At 43.9% G+C, this 14,676-nt stretch overlaps 1 protein-coding gene across 4 annotated transcripts in view; it reads left to right on the top strand.

Annotated features, from left to right (window-relative positions):
• The window catches only part of DENND3 (DENN domain containing 3), a 143,977-nt gene that overhangs the window by 26,552 nt on the left and 102,749 nt on the right, over positions 1-14,676 (top strand). For all 4 annotated transcript variants that reach the window (XR_013624322.1, XM_068124645.2, XM_068124646.2 and 1 more), the window contains 5 exons: positions 6,547-6,677; positions 10,530-10,641; positions 12,270-12,389; positions 12,480-12,698; positions 13,085-13,200. Coding sequence is in view for 3 of the 4 variants with exons in the window: in XM_068124645.2 (XP_067980746.2) it covers positions 6,547-6,677; positions 10,530-10,641; positions 12,270-12,389; positions 12,480-12,698; positions 13,085-13,200 (698 nt within the window). In the remaining variant the exon portion in view is untranslated. The remainder of the gene's footprint in view (positions 1-6,546; positions 6,678-10,529; positions 10,642-12,269; positions 12,390-12,479; positions 12,699-13,084; positions 13,201-14,676) is intronic.

Below are 14,676 nucleotides of genomic sequence, written 5' to 3'. Positions count from 1 at the left end.
TTTGCTAGTAATAAATATAAGTTTTATCTATTTGACGAAGTGGATTGTGCTTGCATAAGTAAGTCCAGAACGAGCTCTTTATTTGACACTTTGCAGCTATAATTATATTTTAGTGGAAATTAAAAGTTACAAAATAAAACTATTATTTATATATGGCATTAACCGCAACGGCAAGGCCTTCGAGTGCAACTATCCAAAGAGATCTGCCATTGCCGAACATGGTCTGAAGGCTGGCCATGTTCCCCTGTGGGATAATGCCAGCATTTTGGGTTCAACCCCCAGTAAACGAAGAAGGAGGATTTTGGAGGCATGGCATGTGGAGAAGTCTGTTGTGTCGCTCACAGAGGAAGTGTTGGACATAACACTAGCGTTTGGCCCTCTAATGCAGAAACGTACCAGAGAAGCTGCGTCACCAAGCATATAAATTATTACCTCGGTTGCTGTCACTTGGGTATATATTCTTACCTTAGGTTTGCGATTGTATCCGTTTAGCTTCATTAGTTTAAATTCCACCATCACTTGAAGCAATTAATCATGTTTATTTTTCATCGATTTATTTGAGTTATGCTACGTTTTGATTGATTCAACGTGTGATTTAACGGTTGTTTTGATGTAACATCCCAATGTGTGGTTTCATTTGGTCCAACGGTTTTGGTTTTGATTTACGGTTTGAATTTGAATGGCACGAGTTGTTCCAGAATGGCATTGATTGGTGGTTTTGGTGTCCCCACCCCTTTTTCCCTTGTGTAAGGGAGGGCATAGAGTTGTTTTGCTTTACTCTTGAGAGAGGTCAGTGGATGCACGTTTATCCGTGTTGCTGATCGAAACGTCGAGCAGTTATTTATTTGCTCATTAAAGGTTGGAGAACTAAAAATGGATTCATTTGATTTTAATCCCAACCGCAAGTCATTACTTAATATATTGATACATATATATATATATATATATATATGTATATGATTTTTGCCAATCAAATTTTGCTTTTCAAATTCACTACTGCTATCACCCTCACACGTCTACTCACTTGAGCCTCTCGGTGCGCCAATTCATATTCCAAAGCTCGGCTTCGCAAAGCCGAGCAATGAATGCGGGTTGTTCGTCTCCCGCGGTTGGATCCGTCCGGCACTTGGTTCAGGGAAGGTTTACTCGGGCCGAGATTCCACGCACCATCTTGGCACGGAGCCGTCCGATGGCCTGATCTCGCCCTGCCGGAACGCCTCAACCACAAGGGGTCGCCATGCCGACCCTTCCTTCCGGGCCGCCCGCTGCGCTTAGCGGAGCATGGACGCGACCGTTCAGAGCGCGGCCCGGCGTGGATCGCGTATGGCGGTTCTTTCAAAACCGCCGTGGTTACGATTCCCGCTGGTTCCCGCAGCACGCGAAGCCCGAAACGGACCGAGGGCTCGCTTCGGCTAAACGTCGATCTAACCGCTATCCCGTTTAGCGTCGATGCTCCACTTGCATGCTCACACCCCGCGTTCCGTTCCTTGCTCACACATCCAGCTGTCTCCATACTCCTCGTCATTGCACCTTCTCTTACACACCCCCCAGGTACACTCATTATGCTCACAGCCTTCGTCACACACCTGACCACCGCACACCTTGGCATACACTCGTCGTTCGTACACCTCACCAACACACCTCTTCGCGCCCATTCCTCGGTCACATCCTCTGTGACAACCACGGGTGTGCACTCACTTGCACACCCAATCACGTGCTTCACTACTAACTCCAGTGTGCATTCCCACACGCGCTCGACCATTCCAGGTGTGCATCCTTCCATTCCAGGTGTGCATCCTCTCTCACCTGTTACAACCAACTCGTGCTCCGTGTCACTCTCACTACTCTCACCACCACACTCGGTCGCGCATTCACCCTTACTCTTGACAGCGCACTCTGTACTCATGCGCTCCTCTGTTACACACCTCTCCTGTGCACACTCTCCCATTACGTCCTCCGTAACACTCACCACAGGTGTGCACTCCTCCGTTACATCCCCTGTAACACTCCCCATCACGCGCTTCCATGTGCCCCCCCGCACTTGCGCTACGACCAACTCACTCTCGACAGCACACTCACTCCTCGGCGCGCACTTTTTCCTCACACACCCCATAGTCAGACATCCTCGCACACCTCCTCCTTCACACTCCGTACCTGTCACACACCTCACCCGCGGCCTCTCACGAACACCCGGGTCTAAATCAACACCCAAGCCGACTGAATCTCACCTCACACCATATACATTTCCGAGTCTATCGCCACTCACCTTGACACCTCGTCTCCGTTCCTCCTCCGCCACCTGCAAACTCTTTATTTGGTTAGCAAGCACACCATCACGATTTGAGCACCGACCTTGCACATATTCCATCACCTCCTCCTTTATCTCCCTCTTAGTTTCCCTCCGTCTCTTCTTAGTTTCACTTACCCCCTCTTCCACATCCTCTAACTTTTGCTTCACCTCTTTTATTTCCTGGTGCGCCCCCTCAATTTCGTCCTCTAAGGCCACTTTGACCGTTTCTATATGCGTCCTCACCTCCTGGTCCTTCGTCTCTATTGCCTCTGTCACCTCGTCCAAACGCTTTGTCAACCCCTCACGTACCATCTGACATTCCCTCCTTGTCGCTATAAGTCCCTCTTTTATCTCCTTCTGAGTTGCCTTTAACCCCCCGATTATCGCAGTGTTCTTCTCCACTTGATCCACTAATTCCTTTTGTCCCACCGTCAGCTGTTCTACTCCCCTCGTTAGATCTTCTATGCCCCCCTGTAACCTAGCCGTACTATTTCTCACCTCTTTCTCCATACGCTTCTCACCTCGCTTTACCTCCTCGCGTACCCCCGAGACCTCCTCGCCCACACCTCGTCTTATCTCCTCCCCCATTTCTCCCATCTCTTTAGTAGATGCCGCCCTCATCTGTTCCAATTCATTCCTCTGAGCATCCATTTTACCTTCCAACCCGATTTTCACCTCCTCTATCTGGTTCCCCATCTGTTTGATTTCCCGGGCGGATTGCTCCCCTATTTCCCGCAATTTGTCTTCCATCTTGTCTTCTAGCCCCGTTAACCCATTCTTCACCCCTTTTATCCCGTTGTCCAACTCCTCAAATTTATTGTCTAACCCCTCTCTTAATTGCTCACTATACCCCTCGCTTCGTCCCTCATTCTGCTTTCCATCCCTTTAATTTGGTCTCCCAGCCCCCTGTTCTCTTCCATGAGGGCCCGCATTTGCAGCATGAATAGGCCCCAGCCCATTTGCGGCGCTGCTACTGTCACGGGAGCGGCGAAATTTGGTGCCGCTGTAACCATGTGCGCGAGGGCGCCATTTTGCGCACCTGATCCCCCTGCACCACTTCACCATTTCTCTCCTCCTCCATTTCTCCCATATCCTCCCCGGGGTCCTGAGTTACCCCTAACCCTTCTTCTAATTCCCCCACCGGCATCCCGTCGCCTTGACCATCCATGGCACGATTTTAAATTTAGATGTTATAAATAAAATCTCGGGCCACTCGTAATTTTGAGCGCGCTATTCGCGCTTCAGGTCCGAATCCGACACTCCTGACACCAATTGTTACGGAACCGGAGTATGGCACTCCCCTTAGGGGGGGGGGGGTTAATCCCCCCTTCTATTTTCACTGGCCGTCTCCGCTCCTGACGCTACACAGCTACCTCCAGAAAGACAGGTGCGCAGCCCCGTTCGTACCGCGGACAGATGTTAATTGCTGAGCGGTTTTAGCAACCGCGGCACGAACTATTAACAAGGACTAGACCCGATCCTGAACGTTGGCCAAAATCGTGCCACAGGTATTCAATGAAGGAAATCACTAAGACGACAGATGTGAAGAAGAGGAAGACAGCAGTAGGAAATACAAATATGATTTATTTGCTATTATTTACAACCAAAAGAAACCAAGGAGGAGGAAAGATAATAAAATAAAATACAGAAGAAGAAGAGGACACAGTGCAAATTAGCTTACCTACTACAGTCTTACTTAACCCCAAGGACAAGACAAAAGACAGACTACGATCACACTTACACGACTGGGGAATGGAGGCAGGAACGAATGCTGGAAGGAGAGAGGAAGGTTCAGCTGGAGCAGATGGTTCGGGCTTGATCCCGCACAGGACGTCGGGCTGGACCTCGACGGCCACCGATGCCACCGATCTTGGTTCCTGCGTGGTAACGGGTCGAAGCTGCCTGGTGGAGCCAACGCTGCCTGGTGGAGTCAAAGCTGCGTGGTACTGCTCGTGGGGCTCCGTCACCTCCCTCGCTCTGGACCCATCTGCCGCATCTCTCTCTCCCACTCCCTCAAAGGCTTCCGCGCGCACTTTTATAGCGTGCCTCAAGATCAACCCGCGCCACGCCCGAGCTGGTCTCTCACCGGTCCTGATTGGCGGGTCGGGGCTCGCTGGCTCCACCTTGTGATGACGATCGGCGGCCAACGCCCTGGATTCGGCGGCTCCTCCCCCTTCTTCTCCGATCTGACCGCGTGTTCAATGGAGTTTTGCGGCGAAAACCACAAAGCAGCAGCGGCGAATGCAGTTGGCAATGATGGCTGGCAGTGCGGTTGGCACTGGAGGTTTGCGGCCATGGAAAACCACTCGCACCGCTGGGATGGAAAACCAAAGGGGACCTAGCTTATTTGACTCCGGTGCAATGCAGTGTCAATTAATGGAAGACAAAGCCTTAATCTAATACACATAATAAGGAGATAACTACTGAACAAGGAGATCTATGATTGGCTATGTGATTGTATATGGAATAACTACGGGGACGACCTTTAACCTTTACACACCAAATGGAGGAAGGAGGGTGATATTTACAACAATTAATTACACTACAATTAAAAAAAACACAGCAATTCTCAAATCCACAACAATATATATATATATATATATATATATATATATATATATATATATATATATATATATATATATATATATATATATATATATATATATATATATATCTATCTATATATATATATCTATATCTATATCTATATCTATATATACATATATGAATGATCGTTTTAAGGCCATTTTTCCCCGCTTGAGCGGGGGTTAGCCATATATATATGTGGGCCCAGCCTGGCCATACATACACGTGTGTGTATGTATGTATATGTAGATATACAAGCATACACACACATGTGTGTGCTAAAACTTTTAAAAACAAAATTCCACTTTGACATTATGGTATATTATGTCTAGATCGGTGACAAAAAAAATAAATCTTAATTTAATCCATTTTAAATTCAGGCTGTAACATCAAAATGTGAAAAAAGTCAAGGGGTGTGAATACTTTCTGAAGGCACTGTATATACACGTGTGTGTATACGTATGTATATATATATATATATATATATATATATATATATATATATATATTATATATATATATATATATATTAAGTTGATCAAGGCACCTCCTAGCTTTAATGGTGAGCACCAGCCACGGATTATGTCTCACACGGTAAAAACCGCATAACCTGCAAAGAACCAACCCAAAACGATGGCCACAGACCATCGTTCCCGCCAGTGCAAACCCAAACCAGGGGGTGTGGTGCGATCAGCGGAGATAATAATCAACGACATAACAGCATGACAAGCGCTGTCCCGATCTCCTGTGGACCGAAGTCCTAGACCAGGCGTCACCTCCGTCCCGGAGGCCTCAGCCCGGCCACTCTGTCAACAGACAGAGATTTATTCTTTGGTCCCCATTGGCTAAACATCAAGCAGAGCCGCCAATCCAGATTTCGGGCTTATTTACCCTCATCAGGACGGCATACTGCAAAAAATCTAACCAATGAGGACCAAACTCGTCTATTAAGTAGCTTGATCAAGTAGCATTGAGTCAGAATTTTTTCACACTTAGCCCCTCGCAGGAATTTGATTCCTGTTTATAAAAAAAACAAAAAAAACATACATATATATCTTTGCACATACACACTCAAGACAGGTCGTTCAGCCCATCTTGTTTGTTGTTCTAAATATCCCATGTGATATGATCTTTAAGGTTTGCAAATAGAACAGCAATGGTTCGTAATATCACCTTTGAAGGAGAAGATGCTCCAGGAAGTGGCACTGTATTTTTCCATAGCATCAGTGTGAAAATGTTATTACCTCTGCAATTTAAGGTGGGCAGAGGTTGTTTTCACCCCTGATTGTCTGTCTGTTTGTTTCTTGACTTGAGGAGGATATCTCAAAAAGTTATGGATGGATTCAAATGAAACCTGTTGAACAGGTTGGGTGTGTGACCAGGCCAAATTGATTAGATTTTGTGGAACATCCGGATCCGGAATTGTTCGTGATTCTTCACCATTGAGAGATCAGGCCAACAACAATACATAACACGGTATGTCAAAATATTGTGGACGGATTGTGGCGAAACCTGGGTAAGGTCTGGCGTACACTCTACCGAGTGCCGTTCTAGTTATAGCATTTAATTCCAATGGGAATTGACCCAGCCAAGTCTCTCAGATTTTCTCAGTCAAATGTTTTACAAGATAGTTTTGAATGCAACTTGTTTTTTTGTGTATCCCACAGGCCAACATTATCCAGAATGGATCAGTGAGACATTTGTCCAGATCCTGTGGCATGCAATTTTTCTTCCCCACAGGCATCTGCATCACCTCCAAACGCCCCTACTACACTGCCCTCACCGACTGCCTCTCCAGGTACACACCAACACACTTTAAGAGGTTATCTTCTTCTGACAGTACGAAAGTAGTATTGTGATGCTGTCAAGACTTGGAAAATTTAGAACCGCTTGAAAAGCAATGGTTTTTTTTATTTCATAAAGATTAAAAGAACCGGACTTCTGCTTTTTCCCCTTTCCTGGTAATGATATTTGGAAGGCACTTCGACAGCAGAAAAAGGAAGTCGGGTGAGAGAGAAGGAAATTTTGCAAACGAGGAAAACCTTTCTGCTTACTGTTTATTATTTACTTACTTTTTGCATATAAGTACAATGGAAACACGTTGTGGACCTTAACAAACTACGAGTACAATTTGAAGCCAAATGTGGAAGAATAATAGAAGTCGTGTATTTTTTGGAAGTGATTTCTTGTGCTTTTAACAATATATATATCATGCTTAATGAGATAAAGCCCCATCGACTGAAGAACCACCACGTAAACAGAGGTAAAAGTGTATCCTATAGGCAAGGGTGGATCCAGACCCTCAATCTATAGGGGGGAGGGTGCAAGGTACTAACATTAACCAATTTCATGATGAATGATCATGAGAGACTGGCAAGACCAGTCAACCATTCACTCTTCGTAGTTGACCGGTGGTGGGGTTTCAATCTCTTCATTGTGCTGAAGCTCTGATCTGCTGTGCAGGTTATCACTGGAGGTATGAGGCATTTCCTTAGCAGCACAGAGAGGTTAGCGAACTGGAGGGTATTACAGGTGCTTTAAAGTGCACATGCTGTCATTTGGTAGGTCGTCTTCTGGTACTATGTTACCTGCCACGTAAACCTGGTGTTGGCTTAGCAGTTAATGTGGCTGGCTTAAGATCTTAGGGTCTTAAGCTCTAGCCCCTGTCATACCGTTGAAAGGCATGATGACGGACTCAGCCTGTTATCCTTCTGAAGTCGGCAAAATAAGTAGCGCCTTACTGGTAATAGAGGCACTGCATCAGTGGCACAGCTGCGTATTCGGAAAAATTATGCAACCAGCAGCCACCACAGTTGTTGCAAGCAAACCAACAAAAACTTGCCCACATGCCAGCCCAGTGAAGCATTTCCTCTTCCAGTTCATCTTGATTTAAGTTGGTGAATTGCCAAAAATCTCTGCTATTGTCCTTTCAGTCCTCTGTGTGCTTTACGAGGACTGCAGAAATTAATTGCAAATTTCCAGAATACATCTCCAACCCTTGGAAACAATTGCTAGAAGTTGATAATAGATTGGTAGATAATCCGAAAATGTAGTGTTACTGACTGTAGAAAGTACTGTTTTGCATCTTTGGCTGGTTGATTTGGGCCTGTTTTTCTCCCATTTCACTTGACGAGGTGATCGGGGATGCTTGGTCTCATCAGCATAGCCGGCACTAACCCACTTTCATCTGGCCTCTTCATACCAGGTCTCATGGTACTAATTGAGATTCTCCTCCTCTGGATGACGATCTGCTTGGTCTCAGTGATGACATTGTCAGCTTGGCACAACTCCATACAATGTCATTGAAGCACTGTTGTTAACTTGCTTAGAGCTGTTAGATCAATTTGTTGTTCTCATCAATCTGTTGGATCCATCTGGTAGGGCAAATGTTTGTAAACTGCCCACTGGCACGATCAGGTTGCAACACCTACTGCTGCTTGAGGGAGCGTAGATGCTTCGGCGAATATTAAAAACACAGACAAAACTTCTTTAAGTCATTTAACATCGTTGAGATCTTGTTTTCTTGACATATTCCATATGTCTCCAGATCGTCAAATGTGAATCTCCAATGACGAGGCCTGTTGTTCACTTGTACGTGAGTTCATGCTCTCTTGACTTCTGCCTGAATTGAAGCAATTAAAGGAAGTTGCCCTTGTTGCTGGAGTCCTCAGTCTTCTTATATCTTCTTTAAGCAGTTTTGTCATCCACAGAAAGCAACTCTCTTGATCATAGACTTCAGTGTTTGTACTCGTATGTTTCTAACCCGTGTTCCATGATATGCTGACTCCATTAGTTCTGTGACTGGTTGGAAAGACATGTTGTAGTGTCGGTCTAGACATCTTCCAGCTGAAACACATAATCATTGTGCTAATTTAAAGAACAGTGAATCCCAGCACCTTTTATCAATTTCAAGATAATTATTGAAGTTTAGCCTCTCTGCACTCCCCCGTTTTTGTTTTTTTTTGTCCATGGGGGCAGGCCCCTGTGCGCCCCATCCCTGGATCCACCAATAAGTGTGGTAGAAATTTCATGATCAGGACGATACAGGCCTCTCTATCTGTTTATTCCATCTTTCTTTCTTATTCTCTTAAGAGTTTTTGCTGGTACACTATGTATCTCTCTCCTACCGACAGCTCTTCCATTACCTGATTCATTAAAGTTCATTAATCGTCTGTAATCCTGCAGTTTGTCATTGATGGCAATTTTGCTTAAAGGACGATTCAGGCTCAAACCACAAGAGAAATAAGGAAATTGGCAAAATGTGAGATTAAAGCCCCGGGTGCTGCTTTTCCTTCCGAGTCCAACGTGTTTGCCAACTCTCAGATCCCTCTGCTTGAACGGATGCAATGCATTTTTGCACATTAATGGATCATCCCAAACTTGAACAGTTATTGAGTCATTATAAGAACATTTAACTTGCTGGAGCATTGATATATTAAACCTCCCCCTGTAGAATACAGGGAGGCTTATATCCATTGTAGGGTTTGTTTCTACAATTGATGACCCCCAATTTTTAATGTTACCACAACCACAGAGTGTCTTAGACCCCTAGGAGTACTAAACAACAATTTAGGGGTTTTTTCTTTCACTGTCCGAGACGTATCTCAGAGCCAGCTGGGACATTCGGAATGAAATTTTGCATCAATAATGGGAATACAAAATATGTGGGGATGACCTAATTATTTTGACCCTGACCTAATTGTTTTGGCCCTGACCTAATTATTTGACCCTGACCTAATTTTAAAGTCATTACCCAATTATAGACATTTAAACATTTTTCACAATAACTCCACAAAGGTTTGTTAGATCGGAACAAAGTTTCCCTGTCTAGACAGCCCAGAGCAAGGCACGTTTACATTTAATTTACATCATATCCCTCCGAGTTAAGGGTCAAGGTCAAATGGTGGTCTGAAAAAAAAACCCGCATTTTTTTTGTCATTGCTCAATTTTGCCAATGCGGAAACTCAAAACCGCTTGGTCTTCCGAAAATATATGTTCTTGCATCATAATAGTAGAACTGCATTGAAGTTGTGTACCTGATATTTGTTTCGTGCCCTTGACCTACCTTTTTCGGATTGTGACCTAATTAACAAAAAACACTTTTTTGATCATAACTTAAATAATTTCCCTCCGATTTTTCATGATATTGAGTTTTATGGATGGATTGTAGATGGGGACACATTTTCTTGGTTTATACTCTATCCCTAAATGTTGAATGTCAAGGTCATACGGCAGTCTGAAAAAAATATGTCCATCATTGGATCGCAGTTGCTAGGGGAGGTCGACCCTTCACAATCACTTTGTTAATGATCACAGATATCTAGTTAATAGTGGAATGTTTTCTAAAATATTTTGACTATGTGGGTTTGGATGCTTCCTCAAAGGACAGTTGCAGTATGACACTGTTAAATAAGTGTAATTTCTTGTCAACTGCTCCACATGTTTCAATCCACGAGCACAATGTTCCACAAGAAATGACATATTGCATTCCATCTACCATAGACTCACTGAGTGCCAAAACAACAAATGCCAAAAGCAAAATATAACATTCCCATATTGAGCATGAAGCATTTGTCTTGGAAGGAATAATTATAGATAAATAAGCTGTGTGCACTTGACTTGTCTTTCTTTAAACCTTACTGTTGTTCAGTTTTCTTGCAGAACTCAAGTCGAGCTCACGGGGCCAGATTGAAAGCAAGTTGTTGGAGTTTTCTGCCAAAATGGCACTCATTCCTTGCCCTCCTGTGGGACTACTCTACGTGGTAGGTGTTCAACAACATCTGCAGTGCAACTTGTTCAAAAATTAATCAATTGTTGCATTTACTGATTTTTGTTACCTCTGCCACCAAAGGTGGAAAGGAAAAAGGTTATGTTTTCACCCCTGTTTGTCTGTCTGTTTGTCTGTCTGTGAACAAGATATCTCAAAAAGTTGTGGATGAATTCGGACGAAATTTGGCAGATAGGTAGTGTATGTGACAAGGACGAAATAATTATATTTTGGTGAAGATCCGGATTCGCATCCGGCTACTAGAATTTTTAAAGTGATTCTTCACCATTGGGAGATAGGGCTAAAAACGATATATAGCAGAATATCTCAAAAAGTTGTGGACGGATTTGGACAAAACTTGGTGGAGAGGTTGTGTGTGTGACGAGCACTAATCGATTCGATTTTGGTAAATATCTGCATATGGATTCGGATATGAGAAGATATAATATAGAATGGTCGTTTTAAGGCCATTTTCCCCGCTAGAGCGGGGGTTAGCCTTGCGGGCCCCATGACAATCATGGTTCCCTGTTTGAGGCAATGTTTTTATGGCCGGATGCCCTTCCTGACGCCAACCCTTGGTCGCCTCTTACGATGCGCAGGGATACGGTGTACCTATTCTAAATCGGGGTACACACCGTGATCATTCATCCCTGCAAGCTGGTACTCAATTTGCCGACCTCGGAAGGATGACAGGCTGAGTCAACCCCCCTGGCGTTAATTCAGCGATCGATCGGGATTCGAACCCAGGATCCTACGATCCCAAGCCGGCACCCTAACCGCTAAGCCAACACCAGGCTTTCCAGGATCAAATTTCAACACCAGGATTCGGATATGAGAGTTATTTAATTTTTAAGTGATTCTTCACCATTCAGAGATCGGGCCAAAAGTGATATATAACATGATATTTCAAAAAAATATGGACGAGTTTTGATAAAACCTGGTGGACGAGTTGGTTTGGTGACAAGAACAAGCCAATTAGATTTTGGTTCAGGTCCGAATCCAGATCCGGCCTATCAGTGGGATACAAAACATAAACTGTTCAGCCTGGCAGAGGTATGCGCTCTACTGAGTGTCATTCTAGTTTCTTTTATTTTGGGTACCTTTTCATTGATAGCCTTTTCGTATCCATCATACAAAAATTGCCTTGAGAGTTTTGATAGTTAAACATAGTGTGGATTGGCATCACACGTTGACCAGACCAGGTTGGGCAGGCAGCTTAGCCCTCTCTAAAGTTCATTAGTGAGCCACCTGGGTTTTTATTGACCATGAAAACATCATGATAATTCTCCTGATATGAGCTTTGTTTCCAAAATCTTTGAATCCATCAAAATCTTAGAATCCATCAAAATCTTAGAATCTAAACCCATAATACATACTGATGCCTTCAACTGGATTTAACGCACAACTTCTAGGATGCCAATCCAGTTCTCTTACCATTAGGCCACCAGATTGTTGTTTAAAAAAAAATAAAAAATTAACAGGCCTATCAAGAACAAGGCCAAAATAAGTCTGAACTAATTGCTCCTTTGTTTTTTCAAGCCAAACTACAATAATCTTGATTTTTGTTTTCTGTCATTGGAATCTGATTAGATATATTCAGAACATCAATCTCTTTGTTTGCAGAAATTCACTTTGAAGCCTCTGGAAATAATTTTGCCACCACCATTTGAACCTGACCAGCTGCCTGTTGACCTGGCACTCCACATTCCTTTCCTTTGCTTCAGTCCCAGCCAGGTGGTCCAGGTAAAGCACTGTTGCTCAAACCTTTTCACTATAATGGCCGTGAATCGATCACAGATATCAGGTCATAGACCATTTTCCCATTGTCTGCAGATTCTCACATGCTTGCTGACCGAACAGCAAGTGGTTCTTCTTTGTTCCAACATTGCTCTTCTCACACCACTGGCAGAGGCCCTGCTAGCTCTGCTGAGACCTTTGCGGTGGCGACATGCTCTTGTGCCCATACTGGCTGATCAGATGCTGGACTTCATTGAAGCTCCGACCGTGTTTCTCATGGGTTGTCATGTTCAACACCGCAGCATTGTACAGCAGGTGTGAATGTGTGTGGTATTTCTTGCTAATCCAGAGGCTTAAACCCATCTCGAAAGGACTTTTGTACAAATTCAGTCCAAATGCTTAAAGGTAGGCCAAATTTAAAGTTGAGCTTATTTTTCATTGAGGGCAAAATCATCGCTTGGATGTCCAAATTAACACTCCCAGGATGAGATCCAGAGGGTGAACAAGCAAGATACAAGCTTTCATCCTCTTCGCAATTTTCGACAACTTTCTTCAGTTTATCAGAAAATGTGCCACCTGTGGGGTTTTTATTTCCTATGTAGGCACATGGCCTTATGCACGTAATTTATTTGCGGTGTTGGAGCCTGGAGTCTGTGAATTGCATCACTCCATTGATTAAAATATCCCGTGCCCATTCGCAGGTGCCAGATTTGGTGATGGTGAACGTGGATAGTCGAGCTATCACCAGTGCTGGCTGTGACACCTTGATAAATGTGCCCAATATGCCTTGCGCAGCCAAACAGCAGTTCCTCAACAGGTCAGTCCATGTTCCTACCTGCATGTTTGCCTACATTTTATCTATGTAGTAAGATAATTTTACAGGCCTTTGTATGTGTGTGCTATAAATACACTGGATTGATGAGATTTCAGTGTCCGGGAACCAATGAGGTTTTCGCAATTTTGGGCTTGACATCTACTTATTATTTTTGCAAATAATTGAGGGTTAAGGATTAAGTAAAACTAATTGAGGGTAAAAATTTCCCACATCATGGATTCTGGAATGTGCACTATTTACTGTATCTCTGAGGGTATTGAACGATTGCCATCATTTTGCTTATTTCGCCTGCTTCTGCTGTTTGTTCATTTTGATTAAAAAGTTAAGGCTCATAAAAGATCGAGAACACAGAACAGAACAGCTAGAGGAAGTAGAAAGCAAGGGAAACAGTGGGGTAAAGGGACACTTGTTGAAAGAATGGGCAAGGGGTAATGAGAGAGTAAAGGGGGGGGGGGGGAGATGAGGTCACAGAAGGTGAACAAGCAAGGTACAAGCTCAAAATTAGCAAGAATGTGGTTGGAAGGGAAAGCCAGGATGAAACAGAAATGGAACAACAAACTAAAAACAGTGTAAGGGAGGGGGAGGAAAACACAATAATCTGGAAAGGAAGGGGTTGGCTTGGGGTAGGGTAAGGATAATGAATATGGATCAGGTGAACAGCTGCTTGACGCCCTGGAGGGAAGAATGTGAGTGAATGAACCGAGGAAGTTTCTTCTACAGGTGAGAGAAAAGAGGAAAATTGAGTGTAGGTGAGCTGAGAGGCTAGATTTCAGGAGTTTCATAAGAAGTGAGTCACTAGCAGAACACATGTGCTCTGGAGAAACATGAGGGGGGGGGGTGGCAGAGGGGTGGATAGAGCATGGAAAGGGCAGTGGGTAAACACTATAAAGGAAATGTAATTGAAGATAGAGAGGCCACCAATCTATCTGTGATTTGGGAGCAACAGGATCAGAGAGTTAGCTTCATCCTGTGAAATTCCAATGATTTTGAGGACCTTGGTCTTCACGGCATCAACATGCAAAATATATAATTTTGTAAAGAGTCACACAGCAGGACGCTACTGTCTCACCTTCTAAGCCTGACCATAAACCATATGCATGACCATAAATGCATAATTTGGGAATGTTTTTTCAGTTATCAGGAAGAAAGTAGGTGTGTGGTTATAACGTAGGTAGGCGGTATACAAGAATACTTTTCTATACAAGAAAGTAGGCGGTATACAAGAAAGTAGGCACGCGAGTTTAACATGGCTTCTATGCCTGCAGGCAAATTAAGCAAATTGGGCCACCTGACTTTTTAAAAACAATTTGGAGAGGGAAACCAGAGCGGATCCATTTTGCAGGGTGCTTCCTTCTTCGTCTGTGGATGAGGAGACTTGAGAGCAAAGAGAAAATGAGATGTTCAAAGGCCTACACAGTTATTATTTGTGTTGTCTTCCTGGAATAGATTAGTCTCTAT

Source organism: Myxine glutinosa, chromosome 8 (assembly GCF_964187855.1).
Source record: "Myxine glutinosa chromosome 8, kmMyxGlut1.1, whole genome shotgun sequence".
Taxonomy (NCBI): domain Eukaryota; kingdom Metazoa; phylum Chordata; class Myxini; order Myxiniformes; family Myxinidae; genus Myxine; species Myxine glutinosa.
This window is presented reverse-complemented; position numbering and strand designations above follow the sequence as displayed.